General features: G+C 39.0%; 1 protein-coding gene across 4 annotated transcripts in view; it reads right to left on the bottom strand.

The window, feature by feature from the left end:
* The window catches only part of PRUNE2 (prune homolog 2 (Drosophila)), a 302,133-nt gene that overhangs the window by 12,136 nt on the left and 277,127 nt on the right, over window positions 1–12,870 (bottom strand). For 2 of the 4 annotated variants that reach the window (XM_011947006.1, XM_011947008.1), the window contains 3 exons: window positions 12,608–12,694; window positions 5,643–5,741; window positions 956–994 (listed from right to left, as the gene is read on the bottom strand). In XM_011947006.1, the coding sequence (XP_011802396.1) occupies window positions 956–994; window positions 5,643–5,741; window positions 12,608–12,694 (225 nt within the window). Of the gene's footprint in view, window positions 1–955; window positions 995–1,526; window positions 1,563–5,642; window positions 5,742–12,607; window positions 12,695–12,870 lie in introns of all 4 variants that reach the window. The other 2 variants (XM_011947005.1, XM_011947007.1) reach the window with 2 other exon arrangements.

The raw sequence follows: 12,870 nt of genomic DNA, 5'->3' as shown, positions 1-12,870 counted from the left end.
GCCAGGATGGCCTCGATCTCCTTACCTTGTGATCCGCCCATCTCGGCCTCCCAAAGTGCTGGGATTACAGGGGGCGGGCTGACTTTCTATTGGTTGGGCTATTTTACAACTCAGTAGGGGCAGAGGTTAACTTGTAGTTTTTGACCAGCAGAGATGCAAATAATTTCTGTCCAGTGGAAAAGATAACCTCAATATTACAGTTTATTGCCCTGTTGTTTATTAACCAGTTTTGTATCTAACCCAACAATCTTATCCAAATACTCTTCTGTAAATTATCTATAGATATCTAGCTGCTCAAATGTTCTTTGAACTGGCTTTAACACCTTAGTAGTTCCTGCATTAAACAATCAGTTGAATAAAATCATTGGCATGTGTTCATTTTATATTTGCATGAGAGTTATAATTTTGCCTTTTTGAGAATCATACTTTGACAATAGTGGGCAATGACTTTTGTTTTTCTATTCATCAAAATAGCTCAGAGGTTGTTAGTTAAGCAATATTTCCAAAGTCATTAAGTAAGGCGTTGTTGTTTTAACTCATAGAAGGCCATGAAATTGATTCTGCAAAAATCTTCCAAATTTCGATGTGCTATTATTTCTCCCCATTGGTATGAATTAGTGAGGTTCTGTTGCCTGAAAACCTAATGATCATCTCGATGTCACACTATACGTCGCAGTGCCTGTGATGTGGTCTTTTGTTGTGCCTAGAATTACGTGTACATTAAAAAACAACAACTATAGTGACAAATGCATTCCTCAATATAACCAAGATCATGGGGAAAAATAGACTGTAGTAAGAATAATAGAGATTACATCTATCATCGGAGAAAGAGAATTTCTAAAGTGCATTATTATCAGGAAGCAGGAATAAAACACCAGGCATGCAGATTTTCCCAATTCTATTCTGAAATGCAAGCCAACATCATGCCAGCCACTAAATGAAAACTGAGTCTTACTTAGCTGCTTCTGAAGCTTCCCTCAGTTCTTCGTCCAGTCTGCAGGAGCAAAAATTATTGGTGTGGAAAAGAAACAAAAAAGAAGCAAGCAGAGCATGAGACAGTCACTCAGCAAAGCAGAGCCAAACAAAAGTGGTGCATATGTGCTTTTCAAAACCGTCTTCTGGAGTCCTGAGACGTACTCCTTCCATTAAATATACTGTCATTTCCTCCCATTCAGTGTTTATGTACATTTACTTTGCAAATTCCTTCATAAACAGTAGGTATAAGTTGCAAAGGGATCAGAAACATGCTGGCTGAATAAAGCTGAAAACATCCACATCAGTCTGGTAGGTACAGTTCAAATTAGCTTGCAGCCTGGGCCAAGTCAGGGATGTATCTGGTTTAGTAGGTTTCAGTTGCAAATCAGGTTGACCTCAACAGCTTTACACACAGGACAGAGACTGGAAATGGCATACAAAAGACTGATACAGTGACCTCTCGCTCTGGTAGCTTGTTGAGGTCACCCACAAGTAAGACACTGATGTACACACACAGGATCCAGCGTGAATAGGAGATCAGGAGATTTTACCTCACACTTCTCTTATAAGATCTCTCTTCATCGTACCTTACAAAAATAAAAACGAGTGCCATAAGGAAAATGAGCAAACAGATGGAAAAAACGACAAGTAAATGATTTAAACGACAGTCAAATCATGAGAGAAAACGCCTATCCAGATACAGTCATGCACTATGTAACGTCATTTGGGTCAGCGATGGACCACATATATGGTAGTGGTTCCATAAATTAGAATACCATAATTTGACAGTATCTTATCTATGTTTAGATACACGAATACTTACCACTGTGTTACAGCTGCCTGCAGTATTCAGCACAGTAACACGCTGTACAGGTGTGGAGCCTAGGAGCAACAGGTTATAGCAGATAGCCTAGGTGGTGTAGGGGGCTCTGCCGTCTAGGTTTGTATAAGTTCACTCTATGATATCTGCACAATGATGAAAGCATCTAAAGACGCACATCTCAGAACATGTCTCTGTCATTAGGTGATGTCTGATGGTAATAATAAAATTGGCATTTGGGAGACGTCTTATTTTCATTAGATAACAATCAATGTTTATAATTTGTAAATATATGCAGTCAATCCTCATTATTTGCAGATTCTATATTTGTAAATTTGCCTATTCACTAACATGTTTATAACCACAAAATCAATACAAGGTACTTTTTGGGTCACTTGTGGACATGTGCAGAGTGGTGAAAAATTTGAGTTGCCCAATGTTCATGTTGCCACCTGGCAATGTGTGAGCCTCTGTCTTCTTGTTTCATACGTAAACAACTGTCCTTTTCACAACCTATTTAGTGCTTTTTTTTTTCTCATTTTTGTATTTTTCCTTGGTGATTTTGCTGCTCAAATTGGCTTCCAAGCATAGTGCTGAAATACTGTCTAGTATTCCCAAGTGCAGGAAGGCTGTGATGTGCCTTATGAAGAAAATATGCGTGTTAGATAAGCTTCGTTTATGCACAAGTTACAATACTGTTGGCCATGAGTTCAATGTTCATAAATCAACAATGTATACTAAGTAAGGTTCATTTAAACAGAAACACACATAAACCAAGGTTATATATTGATTGATTGACTGATTGATGAAAACATTGTGACCAGAGGCTTGCAGGAACCAAACACCCTGTATTTTCCCTTGGAACACTATTTCAGTATTCCCTAATTAAGTGTTTGCAGTGACTTTATAGAACATAACTGCCACAAATAAGGAGAATCAACTGTCACCAATGATTATAAATTTGGTTCTAGGTTGAGCAAGTTTTTCTTTCATTTAAGCCCTTTGATGACAGGCTCCATCTCAGCTGAGGACTGGTCTTGGGAGTGGCTGAGATTAGATCCTTTGAATGTTATTCAGTGATAAAAAGAAGCCATGGCTTGTATCCATTTGAAATTTGCATAACATGAAATTGGGGCGATGAAGGTCAGTAACAGAAATGGCAGAAAGGACATCCCAAGGAGATAATTACAGAAAACAGAACACACGGACATGTGGGCAGCACGTGAATGGTGGTAAATTTCTTCCTCCAGAAAAAAATTTTTCCAAATAGAACCCTTCCTGAAATAACTTTTCCCAAATGGAGCCCTTGAAAACTGATGTGTGCAGATGAATAAAAAATGTCCTGGCTATACTTAACTTCTCACTTGAACTTTGCCATATGATAGACAGTCTCTAAAAGCAACATGCGTAACAATAAATAAGATTCTGGATTGCAAACTCTATGCTGGGAGGCTTTGAAAGTGCTTTGTGTACCGTTTGCATTCAACCCTCAGGACCATTCCAGGAAGTGCAACTTACTTCCTTACTTTACAGATGCCGAAGCTGAAACTCAAAATATTTTAATTAATCATTTTAATAGATGACTTGAGGTCTCAGAGACATTGAGAGGTTGGAGGGAAGGTTCAAATCTAAGGCTCTAAAGCCCATTCACTTTTCATTCTATTGCCTCTGCCACACCATGGAAGTGTTACTGTGTTTACTTGGAAAGTGGTCAATGCTCAATTTCACTAGAAGGGAGAATGTCCTTGTCATCTTATTGAATGTGAGTACTCCCATACTTCTTCTTCTTCCTTTTTTTTTTTTTTTTTGAGACAGGGTCTCACTCTGTCACCCAGGCTTGAGGGCAGTGGTGCGATCTCGGCTCACTGCAATTTCCGCCTCCCAGGCTCAAGCAATCCTTCCACTTTAATCTCCTGAGTAGCTAGGACTACAGGTGCATGCTACCATACCCGGCTAATTTCTGTTTTTTTTTCACAGAGACAGGGTCTCACCATGTTGCCCAGGCTGGTCTTGAACTCCTGAACTCAAGCTATCTACCCTCCTTAGACTCCCAAAGTACTAAGATTACAGGTGTGAGGCATCCCTCCCTGCCTCCATACTTTTTACATTTAAAGAGTAGAAGTGGGTTTTGAAGATGGAGTACACCTTTTTGAGGCAGCAGCCCAGAGCTATGAGGTGTGCTGGTTGTGGAAACGCTATGAAGCTAATGAGGGTTGAAGCCATCATTAGGATCTTATGAACACTCCGTTTGATTCAGTGAGCCAACTGACCACTGGAAGCCCAGTCAGTATCCTGTGTTCATGCCCGATATTGCTTATGTAGGAAAACCAAATGCATCTACTTCTGAGCTTTGAATTTTGAAGGATACTCTAAGGGAGGTAAAGGAATCTCCTAGAAAAGAACATGGGAATTTTGGTGCCAGGCTGACTTGAATTTGCATTCCAGTTCCATCTCTTCCCGGTTCCTACTTACACTGTGCCTAAGTAACTTCTTACTAAGTTATCTCCCCTGCATCTGTAAAACAGGGGTTTACTATGGGAGTCAAATAAATGATATAAATAGAGCACTGCTATGCTTGGCATATCATAGACACACATTACACGACAATTCTTTCCTTCCAATTTCTAGACTGGGCCTTTTTAATTAATTAACTTAATTTTTACAGTGAGAGGACTCTTTTTTGGAATCCCAAATGAGAGGTACATTTTGCTATCCGTTTTATGGAGGAAGATGAATGACACTTGTCTGTTTTCTTTGAGCTAATGGTTAAATCCCTCTCCACTCAAATGAAATGAAAAAGGCTAACGATTCAGATACAGTGGACAAAAAAAAAACCGAAAAAAAAACATGACACACAGAAAACAACCGTTCTTTGCAACAATGTACCAGATACAAGTGTTCATTCTCCCATATCCCTGTTTTACAATCCCAGCTCCAAGTATTCATTTTGTTAAATTTTATCCTAATGTTTGTAGCATCATCCTGAGACCTTCAGTACCCATGCAGGAGGCTGACGCTGATACTGCGTTACCCTCTACTGAGCAAGAAAACCATTCCTCACCGCCTCACCCACCACTGGGCAAATGCCCTCTACTTAATCATGACAAACAGAAAAGGTTTAGAAGAAACAGTTATTCATTTCTATTTTCCTAGGGTTATGTAGATAAATTACTTTGTATAAGACAATAAAGAAATCCAAGCTATACTAAGACCATCTTGTGTCTGTGCAGAGTGGGAGACAGCATACCAGTTAACCAGTGTAACTGTTACTTTTTCCAAAGTGGTAGTAAAGTTCAAGGTAAAAATGAACAATAATCAAATAACCCCAGGAAAATATTATGTGAAAGAGGATCTGAAAGAACACAACAATTATCTATAGATTATAGGAAAAAATTATATTTATTGGAGGATATTTAATATTGTTTTAAAAATAAGATAATGCCATTTCCCCTCTGTTCCAGAACTGACCTCTTTACCAACCCACTTCTCCAAACATACACTTTTTTTTTTTTTTTTTGATACAGGGTCTTACTCCCATTGCCCAGGCTGGAGTACAGTGGCACCATCACAGCTCACTGCAGCCTTCACTTCCCAGGCTCAGGTGATCATCCTATCTCAGCCTCCTGAATTGCTGGACTACAGGCAAAAGCCACCATGCCTGGCTAATTTTTGTATTTTTAGTAGGAACGGGGTTTTGCTATGTTGTCCAGGCTGATGGCAAACTCCTGGGCTCAACTGATTCTTCCACTTGGCCTCCCAGAGTGCTAGGATTACAGGTATGAGCCACCACACCCAGCCTCAAACTAGTACTATTTCTTAAGAAATCTCTGAAACCGTCAGGACTTACTTGATGATGCTCTCTGGAATGTGGATGCAATCCATTGGGATCAGCCCACTGAGTTCTGATAAGCTATTGACATATTTAATTTTACTGCTGAATTTTGAACTAAAAAAAAAAAGAAAAAATGTGTATCATTAGTCACTACCTTATCCATCCCAAGACTACTGCCTTTTCTTGAAAATCCTGATACACTTAACATCTTGCCCCAACACTCTTACTAAGAAAAGAGGCTAACATTATTTCATGAGTTACAATGTGCCAGACACTGTTTTGTTGTTGGTGATGGTGGTGTTTTGTTTTGTTTTTTAAATTGCCATGTAAAAATGTTTAACACGATGTTTTGAAATATGTATACATTGTGGAATGGCTAAACTGAGCTGACATATGTATTACTTCACATGCTTTTTTTTGATACTGAAAATCTACTGACTTAGCAATTTTCTAGGATGCAACACATTGTTATTAGCTATGGTCACCATATTGTTCAATAGGGCTCTGGAACGTATGCCGCCTAACCAAAATTTTGTGGTCTTTGACCAACATCTCCTCACTCCCAACCCCCAGCTTCTGGTAACCACCATTCCACTCTCTACTTCTGTAAGCTCAACTTTTTTAGATGCTACATATAAATGAGATCGTGCAGTATTTGGCCAAATGCTGTTTTAAGTGGTTTACACATACGAATGCATGTATTTCTTATTATAGCCTAGTGAGGTAGACACTATTATTATCTGCTTTTCAAAGATAAGGAAACAGATACAGAGCAGTTAAAGTGTTTGCCCAAGGTCTCACCATTAGTAAATGGCAGAGCCTGTACTGATCTGGGCAGTCTGACTTTGGCATTCACACTCTTGGCCATACATTGTGCGGCCTTCCAGTGTTTCCTGCTACTCTGAATAATCACTGCTTTATGCCTCGTTTGTCTCTGTTTGTTTGTTTGTAACAAACAAAAATCTTATCATTAGTTCTTTCAGAATCTAGCAAGTTTGATGATACTAAAAAAATATGTAAACTCATTTTTTTTAAATTTGTTTTATTTTTTAAAATGTGGTTTTTAAAGTTTTAGGTTGAACATTTATTCTAGATGAACCAACATTCAAATATATGTTCCAATAATTGGATTTAAATTACTAACAGCTTTCATCTAAATGTGTTCGTTTTAGATATGTGTAAACGCACAGAGAACAACTTAGAAGGATACCAATGAAACTGATAAAGGAGTTTGCCTCTGGGGAAGGGGATTAGGAAGAGGAATTGGTAATTGTTAAAGGAAGAACTTGGTCTTATCTGTAATGATAGGATGCATTTCTCAAGAGTGCATTTTCTTATTACTTGTGTAACGGCAAACTAATTTAAAAAGTGTATCATTCCACTGGAAAGAGAACTCGATCAAGGGTCTAATGTTCTTGAATGGTTTCAAATGAAAAGGTCTCTCTAGTCTACTGGGATCTTGCTGAGCTGTGTACCATCTGTACTGCCTTGTGTTTAACTACTGTGCATTCTAGTAAGAAGCTTTTTTGAGGTGTTTCTTCTATCCATCTATCTTTAACACTTTACTTGAAATTTTGGCCCTGGGTCCAAGAGACCTGTGAACAACCGTCCTCTCCATACAGTAGCTTCTGTCCCTCCTGATAGGTCTTGGGTCAACACACATTACCAGTGATATGCTATATTAAGCCTTTTTCTTCCTGTGGAGTTGTTGAGCAAGATAAGATTTTGATAAAAGACTGAGTGGGTGACTGAGAGGGAGAAGAAGTCATGCAAATGGAAAACCTCCAGCTCCAGTGTTAATATTCACTGGAATTTTACAGTTCTCTGAACATGCCATGTTCTCTCTTTATTGATGTATTTGTATCTGGCGTTTTGTCTACCTGTTTCCTCAACCTGGATTGCTCTTCTCCCTAATTTCAGCTGGCCAATCCTACCAGTCCTTCAAAACTCACCTCGAGGGAAGGTCTCCTTCTGCAAAGCCTCTCTTGAAGCAGATTATCAGCTTTCGCTCTCTAACAGGTATACCCCCAAATTCACCCTCACCTTGAGCCATCACCTCCTCAAAGTGCAATTATATGCTATATTGTAACTGTTCACTTGTCTGCCCATGTCTGCTTAAGGCTCTGTGCTCCTTAAGGACAGCAATTGAGCTTTGTTATTTCCCAATCCAGTGCTTGGCACAGACAAATTACTCATTTTTTTTCCCAACTTTTATTTTAGTTTCAGGGGTACATGTGCAGGTTTTTACATGGGTAAACTGCATGTCACAGTGGTTTGATGTACAGATTATTTTGTCACCTAGTTAATGAGCATAGTAGCTGACAGGTAGTTTTTTGATCCTCACTCTCCTCCACCCTCCACCCTCTAGTAGTCCCTGGTGTCTGGAGTGTACTCAATGTACAGTTCCCACTTATAAGTGAGAACATGCGGTATTTGGTTTTCTTAGGATAACCCATGATAATGACCTCCAGCTCCATCCATGTTTTTGCAAAGGAAGTGATTTAGTTCTTTTTTATGGCTGCTATATAGTGTATATGTTCTGCATTTGCTTTATCCAATCCATTGTTAATGGGCATCGAGGTGGATTCCATGTCTTTGCTATTGTGAATAGTGCTGCGATGAACACACGTGTGCATGTGTCTTTATGGTAGAATGATTTATATTCCTTTGGGTATTTACCCAGTAATGGGACTGGCAGGTTGAATGGTAGTTCTAAGTTCTCTGAGAAATCTCCAAACTGCCAATAACTCATTGTTTAAAATGAACTTGCCATATACCTCTATCATAGATGCTACCCTTTAGTAGAGAAAAGACCTGTCATACATCTTAGTGGTCTCTTTTTTCAGATCTACAAGTTGCTAACATTGAAGTAAATTGATTCAAAGGAGGATCTTTAGAGGGGTTCCTACATGATGAAACTGTAGAATACAATTATTCAGTACTTGATGTAGGTTTTCTTTAGAATTGGGCAGACAATTGGTTTCAAAGACTGAGCCTATCATTTATAGGCTGTGCCACCCTAGACCTGAGGTTGGTAAATGACAGCTCGTGGCTGAAGTCAGCTTGCTGTCAGTTTTTTATTATTTTTTTTGGAGGCTAGGACTCACTCTGTCACCCAGGCTGGAGTGCAGTGGCATGATCATAGCTCACTATAGCCTTGAACTCCTGGGCTCAGGTGATCCTCCTGTCTCCGCCCCTGGAGTAGCTAGGACTACAGGCACATGATACAGTGCCTAGCTAAATTAAAAAAAAAAAAAAAATTCCAGAGACAGGGTCTCCCTATGTTGCCCAGGCTGATCTTGAACTCCTTGCCTCAAGCAATCCTCTTGCTTCAGCTTCCTGAGTAGCTGGAATTACAGGCACAAGCCTGTCTGTTTTTTATAGCCCCTGAGTGAAGAATGATTTCTATGTTTTTTTAAGTAGTTAAAAAAATGTAAAGATAAAAATATTTTATGATGTTGGCCGGGCGCAGTGGCTCACACCTGTAATCCCAGCACTTTGGGATGCCGAGGCAGGCAGATCACTTGAGGTCAGGAGTTCAAGACCAGCCTGGCCAACATGGCGAAACCCCGTCTCTACTAAAAATACAAAAATTAGCCAGGTGTGGTGGTGTATGCCTGTATTCCCAGCTACTTGGAAGGCGGAGGCAGGAGAATCACTTGAACCCAGGAGGCAGAGGCTGCAGTGAGCCAAGATCATGCTACTGCACCCCAGCCTGGGCAACAGAGTGAGATTCCCTCTCAACAAAGAGAGAATATTTTACGATGTAAAAATCATAGGAAATTCAATTTCGGTTTTCATAAATGAAGTTTCATCAGAGGCCAGGCATGGTGGCTCATGCCTGTAACCCCAGCACTTTGGGAGGCCAAGGTGGGAAGATCACCTGATCTCAGGAGTTCAAGACCAGCCTGGGAAACACGGCAAACCCTGTCTCTGCCAAAACCACAAAAGCTTAGCCAAGTGTGGTGGTACATATCTGTGGTCCCAGCTACTTGGGAGGCTTAGGTGGGAGAATCGCTTGAGCACGGGGAGGCAGAGGTTGCAGTGAGCCAAGATCGCACCACAGCACCCCAGCCTGGGCAACAGAGTGAGACTGTCTCAAAAAAAAAAGTTTCATCAGAACACAGCCACTTACTTGTTTGCATGTGTCCTATGGCTGCTTTTACTCTATAATGGCAGAGTTGAGTAGTTGTGACTGAAACCATAGGGCCAGTGAAGCCTAAACTATTTACTAGTTGAATCTTTATAAACAATGTTTGCTGGTTCCTGCTTTAGACAATTTATGTGATCTCCCTGAACCTCAGCAGTTTTTCCTATACAATGGAAATAGTAAACAGAATGTGCTTCAGGCTGGGCGTGGTGGCTCATGCCTGTAATCTCAGCACTTTGGGCCAAGGCAGGAATATTGCTTGAGCCTAGGAGTTTGAGATCAGCTTGGACAACACAATGAGACCCCGTCTCTACAAAAAAATAAAAAAATTTAGCTGAGCGTGGTGGCATACACCTATAGTCCCAGCTACTCGGGAGGCTGAGGTGGGAGGATTGCTTAATCCCAGGAGTCTGAGGCTGCAGTGAGCCATGATCATGCCACTGTACTCCAGCCTGGGTGACTGAAGGAGACCTTGTCTCAAAACAAAAAACAAACAAAAAAGTATCTACTTTGGAGGACTGTCATTAGGTTAAATGAGGTAATGCAAATAAGCACTCAACAAATTAAGCCATTATTAGTCATAATTTACCACAACACTATTGCTATAATTTCATTATTACTGTTGTTATTATCTTGAAACTCTCTTCCATAAGTAGTGTTGGATTATAATAATTTTTAATATCCTTAGAGTAACAAATGTTTTCTTATTGTTAAACCACATTTGGCTTAAGGCTTTCCCTGTAGTTTGAGTTCCTAGGTAGCTAACTGCAACCTAACATGGTATGTAAATAAAATTCCAACCTAACTTATGAGTATATTTTTGCAAAGACTAGCTGAGTCTCAGCCAATCAAAGCAGCTGAGCTTCAGCAATCACAAGTTGCCAAATGATCAGACCATGACCATATAAGGCAAATGCTTCATCACACTGTACCCAAATAAGATAACTGCTGAGCTGTACCCAATCAAGCTATTTCTATACATCACCTTGCTTTTCTCTGGACAAATACTGTCTGCCCACTTTGCTGGGTGGAGCTCTCTGAACCTCTCCTGGTTCTAAGTGATGCTGGGTTCATAAATCATTTTTTGCTCTAATAAACTGATTGATTTGTCTAAAGTTTATCTTTTAACATTACTTAATCAAGAAAAAACCTTTGTTTTATAAGTGCTGAATTATTAAGCAAACTTTGAAGAATCCGTAATTATGCTAATGTTTACCTTTCTACCCATTAAACTTTTTGAGCTTACCAGCATACATGGATTCCTACTCCCTAGTTAAAGCATTTCCTGAAATTAATTAAAGTAAGTGGCTCTTTGTATACCTTAAATAGGTCTAAATTTTTTTGTTTGTTTGTTTTTTGGAGGCACAGTCTCACTCTGTTGTTCACGCTGGAGTGTAGTGGTGTGATCTTGCCTCACTGCAACCTCCACCTCCCAGATTCAAGCGATTCTCCTGCCTCAGCCTTCCTAGTAGCTGGCACTACAGGCACGCCACCACCATGCCTGGCTAATTTTTTGTGTTTTTAGTAGAGATGGGGTTTCACATGTTGGCCAGGCTGGTCTCAAACTCCTGACCTCAAGTGATCTGCCCACCTAGGCCTCCCAAAGTGCTGGGATTACAGGTGTGGGCTACCCTGCTTGGCTGGTCATAATATTTTTAAAAGCAATTTAACATAGTATGGTAAACAGCTAACCTTTGCCAGAGGGAAACTAGGATGAATCCTGCTACTCAGTTGAAGATTAATTGAAATTTTCCCATCTTAAAGTTATTAATGAATTACTTCTAAAAATTCTGATAACTTTGTGTCTTCAGTGGTTTCTTCTTGTGTATAATGAAGACAGTAACAGTATATCATGTGATTGTTTAGATTCAGTTTACCATTTTAAGAATTCTTGATTTTCAGGTACCTTTTTCAGCATTAGCAATTGGAAGTGGGGAATAAGAATAATAAATAAATATAAGTAAATACTGAACATGAAAGGTTGAATCTGGAAGCTAAAGTAAAATCTATACACACAAAAAAAAGATTTTAAAGTTTATTTTTTCCCCAGAAGCAAAGTTATCAGAAGTTTAAAAGACACTCATTAATAACTTTAAGATGGGAAAATTTCAATTAATCTAATCTGTACCCTGATGGTGGGCAAGATTTTATTCTGTTTTTAAAGCTGTCTAGAAAATAAATACTATTCCTTTCATTTAACTATTTGAAGTCTTACTATATTAAGAACCATATCTTACTTTATTTTGCATCACCAAGATATAAGGTTATACAGAACCTAACATAAAATAAGTAACAAATATTCACTGAATTGAAACCAAGACTCATGGGTGATCAAAACACAGCTCTCAAAATGGCTGCCCAGACTCTATAACTTTGGTAGTTACACAAACTTTGCGTAGGTCTGTTCAGAAGAAATGGCACAATTGAGACATGATATGGCTTCTGTTTCTGCCTTGATTCATCTTTATTTTCCATCGTCATATTACTCTACCTTTCTATTCTCTACATAATAACATATCACTTTAAATGTATTATCTATTCCCCTTTCTAATGTGTTTGAAAATCCCACCACTTCATCTTCCATGTTTATAGCAAGCAATTTAGAGGTCATGTTTTATAATGATCTGGGGGAAATATTCATAATGAAAGCATTTTCTCTCTTAATTAGGAATGCTTGATGAATAGTCCAAAGCACCTTTCTAGGAAAGACAGAGACAAATATATTTCCCTGGGTACTCTTAGTTTATGAATTCTTGTTTTTAGGACAATAAGCACATATTTAAAAAAAACTACTAGTAGTACTTTTATTTTATGACAGTATTAACTATACCTTATAAAAGGTCGTGTCACAGCAAGGATTGTTCTGATGAACCAAGATGGATGAACAATGATGAATGATTTCAAATTCTTCCTCAACCTATTTTGAAAAAAGAAAAAATACATTACTCTTAATCCATTTTCAATGGGAATTAAAGCATAAAACATATTCCTAAATAAGAATATATATAATTTAAGTCTGGCATGGTGGCTCATGCCTGTAATTCCAGCACTTTGGGAGGCCAAGGCAGGTGGATCACCTGAGGTCAGGAGTTC

The sequence above is a fragment of the Colobus angolensis genome, unplaced genomic scaffold (assembly GCF_000951035.1).
Source record: "Colobus angolensis palliatus isolate OR3802 unplaced genomic scaffold, Cang.pa_1.0 Scaffold257, whole genome shotgun sequence".
NCBI lineage: Eukaryota > Metazoa > Chordata > Mammalia > Primates > Cercopithecidae > Colobus > Colobus angolensis.
Note: the sequence above shows the minus strand (reverse complement) of the source record. Positions and strands in the feature narration are given on the sequence as shown.